Source organism: Ciconia boyciana, chromosome 3, assembly GCF_034638445.1.
Source record: "Ciconia boyciana chromosome 3, ASM3463844v1, whole genome shotgun sequence".
Classification (NCBI taxonomy): domain Eukaryota; kingdom Metazoa; phylum Chordata; class Aves; order Ciconiiformes; family Ciconiidae; genus Ciconia; species Ciconia boyciana.
The window spans coordinates 21410071-21430498 of record NC_132936.1 but is presented as its reverse complement, the minus strand read 5'-3'; the positions used below and the strand labels follow the sequence as shown (position 1 = coordinate 21430498).

At 38.4% G+C, this 20428-nt stretch overlaps 1 protein-coding gene across 1 annotated transcript in view; it reads left to right on the top strand.

Annotated features, from left to right (window-relative positions):
• The window catches only part of TPO (thyroid peroxidase), a 43993-nt gene that overhangs the window by 12099 nt on the left and 11466 nt on the right, over positions 1-20428 (top strand). Inside the window, 3 exon segments of the mRNA XM_072857794.1 lie at positions 4649-4778; positions 7439-7645; positions 14042-14557. Of these exon segments, the coding sequence (XP_072713895.1) occupies positions 4649-4778; positions 7439-7645; positions 14042-14557 (853 nt within the window).

Here is a 20428-nt window from a genome sequence, read left to right as displayed (position 1 = left end):
TAAGGAACTTTAAATTTAGGGAGGACTGATTCAGTAGATGCCTTTTTTATACAAATTAAACAGACTGAATTCTAACCCAGCATTCATTTTTTATCGAATTGGATAAAATTATATTGAGCAGGAAAATATAACTACTTCACGAGGAGCAAAAAGAAAATCAAGTAGATTCTCATTTTTGTATTTTCCACAACTTTAACATTTAGCAAGCATGCATCTAAAAATTCTGGATGATACATTTATTTTTCTATATCTATTTATATAAATATGTACTTACTGGCTGTCTGAACAACTATTATTTGCTACTATTATCTATCTGTTACCTAACATATGTGGCAATTTTTTCCTGCAAAACACAACATTAACAGATGTAACTGTATTTTTAAAATTCTCCAATGCAATGAGGGTGTAAAACTGAGAATGAGAGCCCTTTTGAGTACGAGGGTAAACAATATTTATACTTAGCAGCCTTTGGATACCTAGGTGTAAGGTCACAAACTGAAAGGCAGACTGTAATGTTACAAGTGAAGGGCTACAGAACTGTAAATGGAAGGCCATTAACGTTGCACAGGTTAAGGCACTCTGCAAATTGGTGAATGAACAGCAGTAAAATTCTGCAGTTTTATTATTCAATCAGTCTGGTTTTATGAGATGAATCTGTTTTGCTACATCATGAGTCATTTGCAAGGAACATGCCTGATAGGCTCTTTGTTGAAAGGACACAACCCAATATGCATCGATGTTATAAATCTAACTATCTGGATATCCATAATTTCCCCCAGGCACTTGCAGAGTTTCTTGGAATCTGAACTGACAGCTAGTATAATATTTGCACTGACAACTCCATCAGGGCTTGAACACATTGGCCAAGATTCATGCAGCTGAACATAGGCACATGGCTGAAGCTCTTAATTTGCAGGCATGGCTGCTGTAGTCTTTCTCTCCAGAGACGGAGAGAAACACACTCTGCTGTGGGTAAGGTAAAACATCTTTTTCTCTTCAGTGACTCTGGTAATACTAGGATGTGTACAGGCATTTCGGTCTGGTTTCTAAAGCTGGCTAGGGTAAATATGATCCATTGAGTCTGGTTAGTCTGTAGTCACTGTGTTCTACCTTGTATAGTTTTATGCTTGCACCAAATCAGTGTTTCAACCTATCACTCATATTTGGTGGTATTTTAGACTCTTTGCTCTAAACATCTGTAAAAGGTGCAAGGCAGCAAAAAAAAAATAAAAACAAAGACTTTGAAACCAGTGAGTCAGATCTTAACTTAGTCTAAAACTTTGTGAGCCCCTTGAAATACCTCAAGCTTTACTGAAATACATCAACTTAAAAGGCCCATTAAACTATAATGTAAACAACATATTCTATGATATAAGCCAGCTTCAAAGACTTCAAACATTAAATGAACTACCAGTCTGTACTTTTCCTTGCTTTACAGCTGCCACTTTCAGGCAGAAAATATATCAAGGCTATGTTGTATTTGTAATTTTAGGCACCCATTAGGAATGTGCAGCTGTGCTGTAGGTCAGTAAATGCTGCATTTCAAAGGTGAAATTTAAAAACAAAATTCACAGTTTTATTCATTCATTTATTCAAAATTGTTTAATTCAGTTCATTAAACAATTAATTGTTTACCTATAACAAAAATCTATTTAAATCTATTTAAAAGTGAGCATGGAATTTCTTTACAGATGTTGTACTTAATCAGTTCACATATTTGGGACAAATCAGATAGATTACAAAGCATTTATTCCACAGCACTGAGATTACTTTGTTTTAGTGTGCACTTCCTAGAACAAAGGCATAATGGAATAGCATAAACATGTCCTTCTATGGAGAATATCAACATAACATCAGAAATCCCCAGCAGTATCATTATCCACATTTACTAGTAACAGATATCAACAGATTTTACTTTCCTTTCTGCCTGAAGGCATATGTGTGGATAATGAGCAAAATAAATTTACAACATTATTTTTTAATGAAGAATAAGGGAGACAAGGTGAGTCCAAATAGCTTTTTTTTTCCCCATTTTTTAATCCCAACTAACTAGCATTGATCTGTGTAGTTTTCAGTGTTTAGTGCAATGAGAGGGATTCAAAGGTGAAGGAATTACAGGTACTAAAAGAATGGAATCTCACAGTGCAATTAACCTCACCTAATCTTAGCTTTCTGAGGTAGTTATATGTCTCCTGCAAGGCTGCAGCTTTGGCTGTCCTAATAGTGGGAGATAGGATGGGATGACAGGATGGCACCCAGGAGTTGTCTGTCTCTCTGGCTTGATGGACAGGTGCTTAGATAACTAGATTACATTTTGTATGCCTAATATTTGGGCGTCTAGGAGGAATTTTTTCTGCAACATTTCTATTTCATTGCTGTGTCATTAACCATTTCATCAGGTAAGGACCTCATGCTTAGTCTGAAGATCTAATACTGTCAGAGTTAGGGGTATGAATATGGCTCACCTAGTAGAAAGAATGACCAGTCTTGACTGAATCCATTGACTTTAAGAAGGAATTGAGATGTTTCTTTTAGGATAGCTGCTTCACTTCAATACAAGCTAAGTGTTCAGTTTAGTGGCAGGCTTATTTTTCAGTTTTCCATGTTTGCCAGAAGTTATGTCCATGGTAGCTCATAGCGACGTAAAACATGACAAAATCCAATTACTAAATTGCCATATGGCATTCATTCCTTCTACCTGAAACAAGGCAGAACATTAAAATAACATTCAGAAGACAGAAATCTGGATAGTGAACTGCGTCTTAAAACTCCAGGTTCCTTCTGAGGGAGCCAAAACAAAATCCAAACTGTGCAATTTCATTTTTTCACAAGTGAATGAAAAGTCACACTTCCCATAAACAGTATGTATAGTAATCAAATTTGACTACTCTATAAAGCTGTATGGTACCAAAATCTCATTATTTCAGCTGCCCTGGATAAAAACCTTTTTAACTCAAGCAAGATTCCAAGACATTAACATGTTTAATGTAATAATAAAAAGGCATGTGAGAAGGGTTTTACTAAAGTAGCATTCCAGTAATCTGCTAAAATAGAAAAGCAATCCAGAGAAAAATCACTGGTTAAGCAGTTAAATTAACATTTCATTATTTTTAATTGAGTAAAATAGCACTACACTATGTGCAGTATTTTATGCAATTTCAATAGAAGCAAATCAACTGTAACTAATTTGAATGCTTTATTAAAGTATACTTCAACCTTCAAGTGTGAATTATTGTGGATAATTAAGTGTATTACTGTACCATATAGCTTGGCAAATTGAGCCACTTCAGTGTGCCAGAGTTCAGTGAAATATTAATAAAATAATTGTTCCCTCTTTAGCGTCCCAATAGACATATAATATGTTTTAACACCGTGTAGTTCTACTAACTGTCTGGGAATATTTTTGGTTCTTTGTGGCTTACTTTATAATTTTGCTCAACGGGGTACACTGCAAAGATTTTATTTCTTCTTTTTAATGTGTATATATATTTAATGATTATTAAATATATCGAACAGGCCATGTTAAAAAACCAACCAAACAACAACAACAAAAAACCATAAGATATTATCTTAGGAAAAATGCATTAGAAATGTTCATGATAGAAGGAAAATTAATTGGGTCAAGCCCAAGACTCACTGACTATACTAATAAATAAAAATCACCAGGAATCATTTCCTGGCCCTCAAATCAAGTATGACCTGATTCTTGCCACCCTTTTACTCTTAGACTTTTGTCTAAACTTTTTTACTCCCCTTCCCTCTTCCAAGCAGGCTGCCTGCAGGATGGCAAAAGGGCATGCACTAATCCCAAGGTGTGCCCAGCCAGGTGTCATTCAGAGAAATGCTAGTTGGCCTGAGCCAAAACCACACTGCAGTTAGTGTTAGCACCTTAAAAGCATAGTTAAATGCATACCAGTGCTTGGGCTTGTGTATAGGCCCTCCCAAAGCTCTACCCAACTAATTAGTATAGATGCAACCAGAAGGAGCATTGCCACTGAATTCAGCAACTTCAGCCATCACTCCCCTTTCCTCAGTCCTTTCTCCTTGGGTCTTGCTAAATGATTACTTCTGTATGACTAGTATGCATTTTTCTTTTAAGCTTTCTTCACCTTTATTCTAGGGATTCTTTATATTTTCCTAAATCTTGATTTCCTAGCTATTGATCTAAACAAACTTCTTTTAAAAGATGCCAACAAAGGCACTTAAGAGTATATCTAACTTTATGGGGAATGAGGATGCTATTAGGAAATCACCACTGGGGCACGTATTTCAAAGATGTCAAAAGGTAACCAACTTACATTATAAACATAAGTAAGATAGTAATATTTCATTAGTAATTTAATTTTTCTTTATTTTCCTTTTGAGTCAAACTGATGCTGGCATACATGAAGACCAGTGTTTGATGCCTTTTCAAAGACCATTACATGAACATCTTATTGATATGGAATATTGCTCTGGGGCTGATTATTATTTTATATTATTTTATATTTATATTATTTTATATTCAGATTATTTACATTCAGAATATAAATATATTATGAAATATATAAATATTTTATAATCAGAATATATTCAGAGGTGCAGGATTTTTGTGGGGTTTGCTATTGTGGCTGTTGGTTTTTTGTTTGGTTTTTTTTTCTTTTCCCAGGGAACACCCTAGATGGGGAGCATCCAACACAGCCTTGGCTAGGTGGCTTCCACCAGCCTATGAAGATGGACTCAGCCAACCTCGAGGATGGGATCCCAGTGTCCGATACAACGGAGCCCAGCTACCCTTGGTTAGAAAGTGCACCGTGAGATCACTTGAAATGCTTACACTGGGCTACAACCATACCCACCACCCCAGACCTCCATTTGCATCAGTAAATCAAATAGCAAAAGAAGCTGTTGAGCTCCGTTAAGAAGCCGCTAGCTTTGCTAAAGCATAAGTTCAGTCAGCCAAACAGTGACAGGTCCTCTGCCCCTGGGCTGCAGGAAGTAACACGGCTGTGGTGGAGAGCAGGCAGGGCACGAGTCAGCCGCGTGCCTGGCCTGGCTTGCACCAGGCACAGGGCAGCCAGCAGACCAGGGGTGACGATCGCTCAGCCTAGAGAAAAGGCAGTCAGGGTGGATCTAATCACAGCCTTCTCGGGTTGAAAAGGCTGTTATAGAGAAGAGGGAGGCCTTCACAAGGATGCACACTGACACGGCAGGAGGCAATGGTCAGAAATTGCTTCAGGGGAAATTTTGTCTTGATACAAGAAAATAAACATGTTGTGAGAACAATTACATGTCAGAATAGGCTGCCTAGACAACTGCTGGACTATCCCTCATGGGAAATACACAAGACCTGGCTTGATGGGGTTCTGAATAACCTAATCCCTGCTTTCAATAGGAAACTACATCATGTAGTCTCCAGAGTTTCCTTCTAGCCTAGACTTTCCAGTGATTTTACGATTCTTTGTGTCAATAATGGTGCCTTTATTCACAGAATCACAGAATCATGGAATTCATGGAAGGAGAAGGGGGAAAACAGGATTGGGTGTTAACTAAGTAAATATAAAGCACATAGATGTACTAGCATGTGTACGTGTGTACACATGTATACCGTTTCTCCTAGGTTAGCGTACCTTAACTGAACAAGTATTACTGTCAAATCATAACTTCATTTTTTAGATAGATCAAGTTACTGAACTAAGAAGGCATTGCAATATTTATAGATTTTAGCAGCTCATATACTTAAAAAATAGCAGAGCTGCTATAGAAGAAAGTTTGAACAAAAAATATTTGCCTAGAGGACTGGGTGAAAAATTCCCCAGTGGAGTGTGCAATGATTTGGGCTGGATTTACTACTTCTAGTCTGCCATCATTGCTTTGAAACCTGACTTTTAATGGACTCAAAGTCTTGTTATTTTAACCACCGTATGTTTAATAAGGATGAGCAAGAGAATTTAGTGTTAATGTCACCTGCAACTCATGTTATTAATTAAATAACATTGTCTCTAAGCTGCACAATTTAGCACTTAAAGATGAAAACCTGACATTTGCATAGGTAAATTTCCAGTAGATGGTACAAACTGCCTTTTTCTAGATTCATTAGGGTACATGCTGGTGAAGTAAAACACGCTAAAACAAAACTACATGACTACACTGAATCTGATCATATCTGACCATCAGCAAGGTTCTCTGCTTTATTCTGAAGTAAGATAGGAGAAAACTAATGCCATAGATGCTTTTCCTCATTTACATAATTGTCTTCTTTTGTACTTTTAGCTATCCAACTGTATACTTTAACAAGCAACATGCAAATAATGTGAAGGTGAGAGATAAGTGTGAGGATTACTATAAAGCAATATTGGAAAACAGCGTAGCTGTGCAAGTTAACAGTGATAAGAAAATCTTACTAACTGCAAGAAAAAAAGTTTGTGCTTTGTGGCCACCAAAGCTATTAAAATACTGATATAAGGACTTATATTCCTGATGAGCTCTATGTATCTCTGCTCTTGACTATTTCAATATAAAGCCTGATGTTCTTAACAAGTCCTATGTTGCCTCTTGTCCTTACCAATTCTATTTGACTGCACCTGCCTTATACATTCATTATATAGCCCTTATATTTATTACAGACTCTATGACTCTGTTTAATGTGCTGCCCTTTCAATTGCTTGACTTCTAAGGCAGCTATTGTATGTGAGGGAATATTTTGCAGCATGAAGGAGGAATCTGTGAATAATAATGATACCCTAATCATCACAAACTGACTGCTGATTTTGCTCTGATGGTTTTGCTTGGTTATTAGTATAGGCTGGACATGTAGCATAGATGTCTCCATGTGTTCCCCCTCAGAGCATCTATATCTCTATGCAGCTTTCACAGAAGTGCCTCAGAAATATGTTTTTGGGTTCTCCCTGCCTGTGAAAATGAAGCAGAGTTTTCAGCTACTATGTATTTGCAACCTAGCTTGTCTCCTCTGCTGCATAAACTGCTCCATTTATGTACGGAGCAGCCCAGCGCCTCTGTATCTACAGTGATTTGAGGTTGCCCAGCAAACAGAATCCATTTGTTAAGGGAGCAGAAAACAGAATAAATAGAAAACTTTTAGACAGTCTAAAAGAAACATATGGTTTTCAAAATTCTCTGGAAAGGAACAGATCAAAGATACACTGCTCATTTGGCAATTATATATAAAAACTCAGCTGAAACATCTTTGAATCTGCTTGTGGCACCGGTATCTCAGCTCCTGAACCTAAGACTCTGTCAGAGGTTGGGTTTGTTGTTGTTGTTGGGTATTTTTTGGTTTTGTTTTTAAGCAAACCATTAAAAGTATTCTACAACGTAATGTATTCTAAGGGGAAAAAAAGGTAGCTTTTATCACTGTTCCCCCTGCTTTTTAGTGTTTTATCATTTTGTGAGAAGTAAATACTACTTGGCACTCCAGGTAAATTAGTTCTCTTCCCAGGTTCGTGAAGTGACCAAAAAAATTATTCACGCGTCTAATGAGGCTGTTACTGAAGACAACCTATATTCTGATATTATTATGGTGTGGGGACAATACATAGACCATGACATTGCATTCACACCCCAGAGCACAAGCAGAGCCACCTTCCTAAGTGGAATGGAGTGCCAGATGACATGTGAAAAACAAAATCCATGTTTTCCAATAAAGGTAAGATTCTAAATTAATTTCTTCAAGAGAAATTCCAGGCTCTAAACAGGTGAATGAAGTAAAGCACAGTAGTGATATACATACACTGAAATAATTATAAAGCAAATTGATAGACCATCCAGAAATATTAGAGCAGACAGTGATAGAAAAATTGAAACCCAATGCAACTATTAAATGAAACAGGTGGATATGTAAATTGTTTTGTAGAGATAACAAACTATAGCTAAGGTACTTAGTACAAGTACCAAGTTTTTCTACTTCTCACGTTTATGTTGCAGAGAAACCTTACTAGTCCCCCCCAGTGTTATTGTTCTCATGCTTCAAGGTTTTGAGTTCCATTGGGGAAAATAGGGAAGTGGTCATAAATAATTCTGTTTTTAAATTGCCAGCCAGATAAAGTGAAAGGATCTTAACTTTACTCAGTGCAAGCAAAGATATTTCCAGCAGCTAATGCAAACTTTTGAAGAGAGCTATCTTTTCAACGTATGTATAAAATGATCTTCAGGGAGTTGCTGAAACTTACGTACATCACCTCTTTGCTTTGAGTAGACAGAAAACATGAATTCAAAGCTTTTTAGAGGGTTAGAAGAAACATAAATTGATATAAATGTAGGATCTTGTATTCTTCTCTGATTAATTTAAAAGTATAGTCATCCTTTCACTCAAAAAGTTAAGTAGTAAAGTCAAACCACTTTCTTGTTTCTCAAAGTGCAGCCTGTCCATCGCATGCTACAGGAGAGCCCCATGCCCATGACAGCCCTTGGACTGATACCCCCATCTCTATCCAGAGCAACCTAAATTACTTTCCTTAGGGTTGGAGCTTGATTACTGGCCAGTTTCTCTATGCACTGTGTCGTGGTTTAGCTCCAGCTGGCAACTAAGCACCACAGAGCCGCTTGCTCACTCCCCCCGGTGGGATGGGGGAGAGAATCAGAAGAGTAGAAGTGAGAAAACTCGTGGGTTGAGATAAAGACAGTTTAATAGGGAAAGCAAAAGCCACACATACAAGCAAAGCAAAGCAAGGAATTCCTTCACTACTTCCCACGGGCAGGCAGGTGTTCAGCCATCTCCAGGAAAGCAGGGCTGCATCAGGCATAACGGTTACCTGGGAAGACAAACACCATCACTCCAAACGTCCCCCCCTTCCTTCTTCTTCCCCAGCTTTATATACTGAGCATGACGTCATATGGTATGGAATAGCCCTTTGGCCAGTTTGGATCAACTATTTTGGCTGTGTCCCTTCCCAACTTCTTCTGCACCTGGCAGAGCATGGGAAGCTGAAAAGTCCTTGACTAGTGCAGCAACAACTAAAACATCAGTGTGTTATCAACACTGTTTTCAGCGCAAATCCAAAACATAGCCCCATACTAGCTACTATAAAGAAAATCAACCCCTTCCCAGCCAAAACCAGCACACTAGGGCAGAAGTCCAGTCCCTGACCAGCAGTGCTTCACATGATGTGTGAAGGAGGTGGAGTGTGTCTCCACCATATGACGCAAGGACGCTATGTATTGACACCCATATTTAAAAAGTCAGTTTGCTGTAGATATAAAACTGCAAAAGTCTTCTAAAGCTTATGTTTACTGTTTATGACATATTCTTTGAAGCAGTGCAATTAGTATTGATCTTTAAGTGCAAAACCACCACATTTTTTTGTTACTAAATAGATTTTTAAATTGAGAACAGACTCATACTCTTGCCCATAACTTGAATCAAATGTAGATCACAGGGACCATAGAAGTCTAATCACTGAACCCTGACTAGTTCAAGCCTAGAAATTCCATCTGCTTAAAAAGGAGGCAATTTAAGGGATCTTCTAAAAAGGATGCCAAGGCTAACATTATTCATGTGGCAGCGGCATTACGGTGCAGAGAGAAAGAAGCTGCATGGATTACCATGGCATACAGCCACAAGTGCATCCTTCAGTGCTCTAAACAAGGGACATATTTTGGATTTCTATCTTGAAGCTGTGAAGAGATTCATCACAGAGCATGTTTCAAGGATGCTCTTGAAAGCAAGTTACTTGTACTAAATCTGGCACTGAATGTAGCCTAGGAGCTGCTTCTACCCAGCAGTATAGCCTAGCAGGGGAAAGGGATCAAGGCAAACCCATGGCTACCTTTGGGAATTAGTTTCTGATATGCAGAATGGCCATGGGGGGGACATATAAAGAAATTCAGACACAAACCTGTAAGTATTAGGTAAGTTTCCCAACTTGTGGATTCATTACTTGATCACAGTTCCATGAATCTTTCAGCTCCATTTTGTTATTTTTCTGTTATTCACAGCTTAAAGAGGAACAGATATGGAGATTGTTGTTCTTTTGCTATGCTATGTCTAGTACTTTGTGACTGTTTTTGTCAAAGGCAAAGAATAGACACTGTATGTTAAAAAAAAGTAAATAAAGGAGGGGGCTTGTAGTTATTAGTGTAACCAGAGGAACTATTTTTTGAACACTGAAACAAAATGCTATTTCCCCCTAGAACTGATTTTCTTCCAGAAATCTTAAGTAAAGCTAATCTCCACCTATTAAATATTTTGAAAACAGCCACGGTTAGTTTTATATGTTCGTTTTGTGTATGAAGAAACTGTGGCTGGTTTCCAAACACAGTGAAATCAATAGCATATTATCCGACAAGGTAAACATAGAGGCTGCAGTTTGCACTCTTGCTGTGTTCCTAGAACAGCAGCACCCAAGGGAGAATCCACCCAGGGAAAAGGACAACTGTGGTTAGAGCTCCGCGCCCTCTCTAGGGGTTTCACTGGGGAACAGGAGCTCCTGACTGTGCAGGTTAGGGAAGCTGTCTGGAAAATGTTCTGAGTCAGTGCAATTCAATGAAGGACTGAAAGCTGCGGTACTGCATTAATATTAATAACAAGTGTAGGTAAATGATTCATAGGTTAGCAGGAACCATTATGATTTTCTATTCTGGACGTTTTCATAATAAAGGCTATAGAATTTCACCCAGTGATTCTCACATTGAGCCTGTAGCTTCTGGTAGAGCCTGAACATCCTTTTTCTGTATCTTTTCAGAATCCCATAATATGAGAAAAAAAAAAAGAAAAAATCACTAGCTTTAGTTTATACTTCTTTTACAACAGCCTGACACATGGAACAGGGTTGCAGAGATAACCTGTCATTCCTCAGATGATTATTTCAGGTTAGGGCTGAGACATAATGAGGCATTAGAAAGACTTTCATAGGACAGCTACTGACTTTATTCAGTATTAATTACATTGCTGACAATAAGTTAGACATGGCACATACACATAGTAGGATACAATCCTGAAAAGCTCTCAGTCAGTTCAGATACAAAAAGGTGGAAAAGAAACGGAGCCCCAGAAAAGTGAGGTGATTTGCAAAAGGTGACACGTAACATGACAGGTTACTGTCTCAGCTACAAATGGATCAGTCTGTGTGCGCTCAACAACCAGCAAAGTGAGCCCCTGCCTTTTTCTTCTGTGTTTCAGAGCTAGCAGCTCACTGTCAGAAGGGGTCATTGACTCTCCTCCGAGTTTCATGCCCACAAATAAACATTCATGTTTTCCTTATCGGCAAAGTTTCATAGACCATAAGCTAGGTTTTCTTTTAAGTCTACAGCAAAAATACTTTTACAAGGTCATTTCCCACAGAACAAATTCACAAGAAAGACTTTTCTTTAACTGAAATAACAGTTTAGACATTGTAGTACATGGAAACAATTAGTACCTTTCATTTTCCTACACATAAAAGAATTTCACCATAAACAGGTTTGACCATGCATGTATAATGACAGTTTAAATCAATGTGCAGCTATACTCAGAAAACTACTGTGGCCAGAGAGGGTTTTGTTGTGAGTTTTTTTCCTCCAGAATTATGCAAGGCAGAGAAAAAACTGATGTGGATATTATTCATTAGTCTTGGAGAAAAACGTGATTCTGTACCCATTTCAGCAGAAAAGGGTCTTTTTCTTTTCTCATATTATTTTTTATGTATTTTGTGTTTCTTTTCTCATACTATTTTTTATGTCTTTTGAATAATAACGTAAGGAATCTCTCATTTCCACATTCAGCTGCTGGCTGTACACTGCTTATCCCGTGAAAAGGGAAAGGACTGCATTATGCAGTTCTGCCAGCCCCTTAATGTTCATTACTGCTGTTTTTCTCCACTGGGGCACAGAATGGTTTGAATTGAAATGGCAGAGGCAGTTAACTAAAGATTATTCAGTATGAACTTCATTGACTGTTGGTATGTTTTGTTGTGAGCCTCGCTGTTTAACAACTTAAAGGTGGTTCATACATTTTTTCCCAGTGATACCTGAATTCTTCCAGGCTTTCCTGATAACTAGAAGCAGGAGGCACTCAAACACATATAATGCTGTGGCAGGTATTTGTAGTATGAAATGAGCTTCTTGCTTACATTACCAGCTGAAGGCAAAAAGAAGCCACACTAACAGCAAGAGACTTAATAATAGAGACAAATACTAAATAGAAATCCGAAGGCAGAGAAATTACTGATTTCAGCGATCAGTGAAAGAAAGAAAAAGAAAAAGAAATTACATACTTCCTTCAAAAATTACCTACTTCGTTTTGCTAAAAGCTAACTAGTAAAGAAATATTGGTAGAATTTCTTTACAAAACAAAACTTGAAAACCAAATGAAACCCTTTCTTAACTTAAATGCTTTATTGCTATCAATTCCTACTGCCATCAGTTCTCAGTAGTAAGGAAATTTTACTTGATACAATAAATGAGGTAATGATGTTATATGAAGCTCTTGAATTCCTTTCCAAAGTTGCCTTGTTACTTTTACCCCCAATTTAATAACTATTTTATCCTCATAGACTGGTCTCTGTATTATTAGAAGCATGAAGAAGAAATTGCATTTTATATAACACCTGCAGTATTCACTGTCTTCTGCCAAAGAGTTTTCAAAAATGAAAAGCAAGGAGATAGAATACAAATAAAGAAGGTTAGCTCAAGTGTCTGTACAGAACATTTATTTTCTCTTAGTCAAATGTTTGAAGATTTTTTTTTTCTGGGATATTTCATCAGCTTTAGTAAGTGTTGTCTGTTCCTATTTCATGTTGATCAATTGATAAGAAAACCCCAGCATTATATTCCCTGAAACTCACATTCCATGATTTTTATAACATTTTTAATTGGGGTTAATCTTTTTTAAACTCTTGGAACTGACACAATGTTATGGCTAGTCGATGGTGCACAATGCAGTGCTGTTAGAACTTGGAATAATGTGCTTTTCAGAAAAACAGAGTTCATAAAGCCAAATGTGCATTAGACAACAAAGATAGATTTTAGTTATTTTGAAACCTGGCAGGTTTTGGCATAGTGATGAACTCTATTCGTTGAAATAGAATTGATGTTCTGAGCTTTCCTTTTGGATATCCTACAACGCAAATAAAACCTTTCTCCCTTTCTATCCTCCTCCAATATCTCTGCTGCCCTCCCCACATCTGTTAAGTTATTCACATACCATTTTCAGTGCTCTCCTGTGGCAAAACTTCTAGCTGTCTTGTTTGGGCTGTATTTTCCCCTAAGACCCTTACCTATGCCCCAGGATCCAATTTGATAATTCCCACGTTTCTCCCATACCCTTTACCTATATTTGGAGTAGCTGACTGTGCGACAGGTTGATTCAGACTATATGAATGCTGACTGTCCAGCACCCAATGCTGGATCACAAATGCTGGATCACCATTTGACCTCAGTCTCCCAGCTGTGTGTGGGTCAAACTGATAAAGGACTGGGAAGTCTTTCATTTGGCAAGGGCTGTGTTCAGCCTTTGCTTTTTATAAAGGCAGTCAGAATTTAATACTTGTAAGACAGCTGTCACTGTAAAATAATGTGGGGGAAGGATTGTGGGGGACTGGCAGAAAGCAGAATGAATAATTACATATGCCTTTTTTAGTTAGGAAACTGGATTAAAATTAGGTATCGAAACAAAGCTTATACAGAGTGCTGCTGCAGACATTGAAACTCTTCATTACATTTTTATGTACACATGTAAAACTGCTGTTTCACTTGGTGTTCAGTAGAACATAATTTGACATAATGTTCTTGTCTTCACTGTGATACATTTCATGATGAATTTTGATTGTGAAGCCGGGCTAATTTAGGTGTAGGTCTATGCAAAAGGGGTTACATCAGTAGCTTGCTCTTATGACAGAGTAAAGGTTTGGGGGTTTGTTTCTGTCTTTGCTTAAAAAAGGTTAAATCATCTTTTTGTGTAAATCTAAAGGAAAACAATCTCTACAGGTTTAGAATATGTCACTCCAGTAGATGAGATCTGAACAACTGAAAACTTAGACAGGAGACAGAAATATTTACACAAGTCTTAATTCAACATCCACAGCTGCTAACTTCACCTCAGAAAATACATGGGATATTTTTTATGCAGGTGACCGCCAATGATACATTAACTGCAGGGATGGATTGCCTGCCCTTCTACCGCTCATCTCCGGCGTGCGGCACTGGTGATCATGGTATTCTCTTTGGAAATCTATCAGCGCTAAATCCAAGACAACAGATCAATGCCTTAACTTCTTTCCTTGATGCTTCTACTGTCTATGGCAGTAACCCTGCCACTGAAAACAAACTGAGGAATTTAACAAGCAAAGAAGGCCTTCTTAGAGTAAACGTTAAATATTATGATAACCATCGGGAATACCTGCCTTTTACAGACCGGATCCCATCACCTTGTTCACAGGACTCAAATGCGAGTGAAGGTGAGAGGATTGAATGCTTTATGGCCGGGGACAGCCGATCCAGCGAGGTCACATCTCTGGCAGCTATGCACACGCTATGGCTGAGAGAGCACAACCGCCTGGCCAGAGCCCTCAAAAACATCAACAGCCACTGGACCGCTGAGACAGTCTACCAAGAAGCACGAAAAATTGTCGGTGCTCTGCATCAGGTTGGCTGCTTATTTGCTTATCTACACATTGCAGTGAATATCTTAGAACAGAATCGATCACAAAACTTCAAATATTTTTCTGTGAATGGCTTTGGAGGTGATGTTACCTTTTCTTCGCCACCTATTTCTGCGCTTCAAATTTGGCATGTTCAAAGTTTGTTCTGTTTCCCACTTTCCTGAATACAATGTCCTTGTCCTTAGTTTGTCCAGACCCCTTAGTGCTCTGATTTTCATGGCAGTTTCCACTCTGCTTCATCTTTCTGCAGGCTTCTCCAGTGTCTATTTTGTCTATTGAAGAGGCCTTTCCAGATACATGTCTTTGTAGGGTTTTTTTGGTAAAGGAAACAATTAAAAAGTAATGTCTCTATATTTATATAGTGTTCAAAATGCATACTTTCTCATAGGAATTATATAAATTAATAACTTTCCTGTGTAAAAATGCCTGTGAAGTTCTCAATGATGCATTAATGCATAAACTTCAAAGGCTACTCTTGATAGGAGATAGCAGGAGAAATGAATATGGGAAAACACGGAAGAAAAGTGTCCCTAAGAATGTTTATATTAGACCTAAGAACAGGAAAACCTATCTCTACTCAGTATTTTACCTTTTTCTCCCCCCTCGCCCTACCCCTGAAGTAGCTACGCAGGCTTTAACTTTTTCTTCACAGTTCTGGTATTCTGTGTGAACAGCTTCTGGTCTTGCAGACCTTCACATGACCCTATCAGAAATGACACAAAATGAAAACATTCAACAGGATTTCCTTTGCATAATCTGCTTGCTCATAGTGTTAGAGGCATTCAAATCTGGATAGCATCGGGACCCAGATGGATTCCTCCAGTGCTAGCCTGATAGATGGGAGGATGTTGTGGCTCCCTGTCCTCAGGTCCAGCCAGTACAAGGCCAAGCACTTATGCCCAGTAGGCATGCACGTGGGTGCACACACACACACATGTGCACATGGCAGGTCACACCAACCAGCACACACCAAAAGCAGCACCTTTGCTGGCACTCACATGAATGTGAACGGCATGGATGGCCTGACCCCGTTCTCTGTGGCTGCTCAGGATTGAAGCCCATTAGTGAAGTACGCACACAGGCAACACGGAGCTATCCTGGACAGCCTGCACAGTGGCTGGCCCCAGAGCTGGTTCAGCTTCCGATGCCCGGACCCGCAAGCCCCCGAGGCTCAGGGTCCCACTCACTCTGCAGGTCCTCAAGTTTCTTATGCTGCTCATCATCTCTGGTCTGGCTGGAAACTCACTAGTGATCACAAACACACACAGAGTAGAGAGTACAGCCACAAAGAGGGTAGTGAGAAATAGGATTTCAGAAGAATATAGCTTAAACTGCAGAGATCAAGCACAGGGCTCAGTCAGATGAGCACACTGATCAGCTAACTCTTCACACTCAGACAGACCCTCTTATCCCCTTTTCTCTCTATTTCCCCATGCTTTCCCCAGTCCACCTTGACCGAGTCCACCTTGACCCCTCCCTTTCCCCACCTTTAGTCCTTTCCCCGAGTACCCCATAGGGTTTCACACATTCCCACAATCCCCTTAAAACATCGCAACCGACGTTCTTACACAGTCCTCCCAAGTCCTCTCCTCCCTGCACCTCACAACAGCTCCTGCCCCTGCAGGCAGCTGCCCCTTTAGCTTGCATGGCATCTGGGGGACACTTTCTTTCATTGGCTCATCTTGGTGAGTTTCACACCTGGGCTTGGGGTCTGGCCACTCTCTCTGGTGGCCTCAGGGAATGGACGATCCTGCGAGTCCATTTTCAATGGTTTGGTTACTCAGGTTACTCCACCTGACGTTGCTCCTCTGAGCCTCATCAGGGCCTTTGTGTTTGTGGAGATTCACCTTTAACCAGACAACCTAAGACACAGTGATTCAGCCTGTCTGTTATAATCCATAATACTGGATGAGCAATATCAGGACCAGAATAATCTGAAGGCTAGGGGACTTTCATACACTTTCTGATTCTTACAAACAGGTTTTTTAGTACCAAAAAGAGACTTTTTGGAAGATTAATTGGGTAATGAGGGAAGAAACTTTCTGATAAAACACTTTTCCTTTCTTCTGCCACAATTTTTAGTCACCAGAATATGCAGAATGTGTCCTTTAAGAAACCACCTACATTCTCTGGCATGTTGTTATTTGCACTTAAAGCCAGATAACTTCAGAAAAGTAACATACTTTATTTAATTGTATTTAGTCAGTCCTTTTGAAAAGTTTGGGGGGTTTTTTAATGTATATTTTGGTTACCTTAACCATGTCAGCAGAGAGTAGAGGGGACCCTACTATCAGCAGCAGAGGGGACTATCTGCTTGTTTTGCTTATTTCTGTTTTGACCTGAGAAAACAGAATAAGGAGAATTAGGATTCCTCCTTTTAAGCTATTCGTAATAAAATAGTTTAAATTTGTTTCTCTTTAAACAAAAAGTGTAGAAAAAACAGGAAAAAATGCTCAATTATGCAACTGCTACAGTCTTAACATTGCTGTTTCGTACATATGTGGCTTACCGGAGGCAATTGCATGCACATGTGCTGGTCCTCCCAGAGACCGTTTCCCCTGATGTGCCATTTGGATTGCAAGCCGGATGATGTGGCACTAGTCAGAGTGAAGCAGGAGTTTTGCAGATCAATCTGAATCAAATTGTCTTTGATTTATTACAGTATCAGGGAACCATCTCTGAATTAATGGTGTTACTGCCAGTTGATCCCAATTGTAGTTGACAACTGCCTTTAGTTTTCAATGTGTATATAGGCGGTTTTTTCACTTCCTTCTACATCTGCTTGTGTTCTCTGAACATCTTGCGTCCCCACTTCTCTGCCATGATCTGAAAGGGGGTTGAAAGTGGGTGTCTTCTGAGACTGACATAGTTTAACTTAACTACAATTATTGGGTTCAACATGGCTAACTTGGATGAAACTTGTTTGTGAAATTAGATGATTAGATAACTCCTCTCAGAGCTTAAACTCTATGAAATTATAAAACATAGATAAATAATAGATATTATAAAAGAGTATGTGTTGCATACTGTCATAACTCATGTTTGTAAAGAGTATAGTTCAGACTATTAATGGAACTATAATAATGTGTCCATTATTTATTGAAAATTGAACTGTCATACAATCACCTTTTACAGAAAAGTTTAGGACTTCAACATCATCTGTAAATCCTTTAATATCTACAGTGAGAACTTCAAACCAACTGTGCTAAGTATGTAACAAACCATCATTGCTAAGTATGGTTGTTCTCTATTATTTCCGCAATCTTTCCCAAGTGCAGGAGCTTCATTTAATTGGCTCTTCACTGTCTCAGTGAGATACTATTCCTTTGCGGTTACCTCTGGCCAATGGTAAAGATGAGTTGCATTTTTGGCCTTACTTATGATAGTTCACATATTTTTATATTCTCTCTTCCAGCCTTTTAATTTTCCTTTTCCACCCATTGTGCCCCATTCACACCTACTTTGGAAAATGCTGGAGAGGTTTTAGCAAGGAAAGTCTGTTGAACCTTATGAGAAGCAACATGAATTTCTGTATCTTTTGCGCCTAATTTGAAATAACTTTTAACATCAACAAAAAATTCTCAGAAATAATCTGAAATTATGTAACCTGTTTCCAAATATTTATTGTATGGCTGACTTCTGCTGGAGGTGGCCCAGACTGGAGGCAAACCCAGCCAGGATGCTTGCTGAGCTCATAAGGACACTTGGGAACCCCTGTTGTAATTCTGCCTTCTGAATGAGAAGGATGCTGCCTTTCATACTAACAGCCTGTTTAACCTGGAGTATTATTGTGTTTGTAGGTCAGGATTCAGTTAGTTTTCTATAAACAGTGCATATGTGATTCATGATATGATGTAAAATCTGTACAAAGCCTTTTCTGACAGTCTTGTAATCACTCAGATTCTGGTTCTGACTGAATACTTACCACATGATTGGTTGAATTGCTAGAAAATCAGAATTTTATTTTCTCTAATATGACTAAATGAATAACATTTAAATACTCTCAATCCCTCTGGTGATATAGACTACTAAAGTCATTTAAATACTCAGCATATGGGCACCTGTTTAAAAGAGAGTGCCCATTTGTCATCATTTTTCACTGAATTATACCATTGAAACAAAGACTGCCATGAGACAGTAGAAATATTGACATTATTGATTAAAATTGATTTCTTCATGAGACTTCTATGGAGCTTGGAGTTGATGCTATGAGGTGCTGAATGTCTCCTAAGAGGAGCTTGGATTACCACGTATCTCATAAATGTCACAAGGAGTTGAGACCACCCAGTACCTTGCAGGTTCCGACTCATTATATCCACATAAATCCGTTATGCTGCTGCAAACACCTGAAAGTTAACTTATTATTCATAAATAGACTCAAAATAAGTAATAAATGGTAGAGCAGTTCATTGTACTTGTTTGCAATTTCTTTTCCATATAGACCCTTTCTGGCTCTGGTTTTATTGACAAACTTTTAGACAAGAATATTCCTTTGTTTCCACAGGACAATCTCAGTTGTTGAAGGAACACTGTATTGAAATAAAGTATTATGCTTATTTATGCCAAATATGAAAGGAAATGAATCTTTCAAATCATTCTCTCAGAGCAGGGAGTGCATGCAAAAGAATTTTAACAGAAATAAATTTGATGTTTGTCAGCTGTTTACACCTGCTTTAAAACTTATATATCTGTCAGTTATAAGAACTTGTAGCAAGCCTCTCCTTGACTTCATGCAGATAAATTCAGGCAAGGTATGTTCAGAGACTACACGAAGACTGGATGCTACGTGCTGATGTACTTTAGATATGGCCCTCTGTCGGACTGCAGATTCTTTCTGGCAGTATCATCTTCTGCTGTATTAGTAACATCTTCTTAGTCTGTATTGTCCAAAAATCACCTCCACTTGATGGAGCCTTATTAGCCATTGGAAGTTTCCATCAAACACATGCCTCTCCTAGCTCCTAGGCATGAGACCCCTTTTTACCTTAGCCTTTTAATTTCCATGTCTTGAAACAGCAACCCCTCTTCCCCCACCAAGGAAACAAGAACAGATCTTTACCCCTGGAGCAAATGAAAAATCTGAATTGCCCTTTTCTTTGGGGAATCTGGCCTTTATGAGCAGCTTAGTTTGGGATTTCGTTTACAATGAACCAACAAATGACAGTCATATCAGGATGTTTGTGTCCATGGCTACCCTAGTCCTATTTGAAGTCTTTGCTTGTAAAAACTAACTCTAAAATTAGAAAGTTGTCTTGCAAAACCTTTGTGAATGTAGCAAAAGGTTAACTTCTCAAATGACAGTGTCAGTATTAATTTCTAGCAATTATTTTATTTTCTTCATATGTTGTATTAAAGGAGCTGTAAAAGGAACTCTAACATATTGTCTTTCAAATATTTTGTTCACTGCATGACCTAACCTGAAAACATAGAGGTTGTTACCTCTGCCTTCTTAGAAAAGTGAGTGAATTCTGGAGGGGTTGCTTGTCTCTGTGCCGTGCCTAAAATAAAAATACAAGTTTTTTGTAATGTCATTTTATTCAAACTAGCTTTTCAATATGCACTATATCAAGCTCAAAGTACATTTGTCTGTATATTTTATTACACACTATATTGAATCTATAAGGTATTATATTTAGTTCATTATGCTTCATATTCATCCTATTATGCTTTATTGAGTTCAGCATAATCCTTAACCTATAATGCACTTTCATTTTATTTGGTACATTGGATCGTTTTCCCCTTTTTTTTTGGTCAGGATTACTCATATGCTTTTTTCATGTGACTGTAATGCTATTACATTATAAAAGCATTTGACAGAAGGTGTTTATCAGCATTTTCATTTTGAAGTGTGTTTT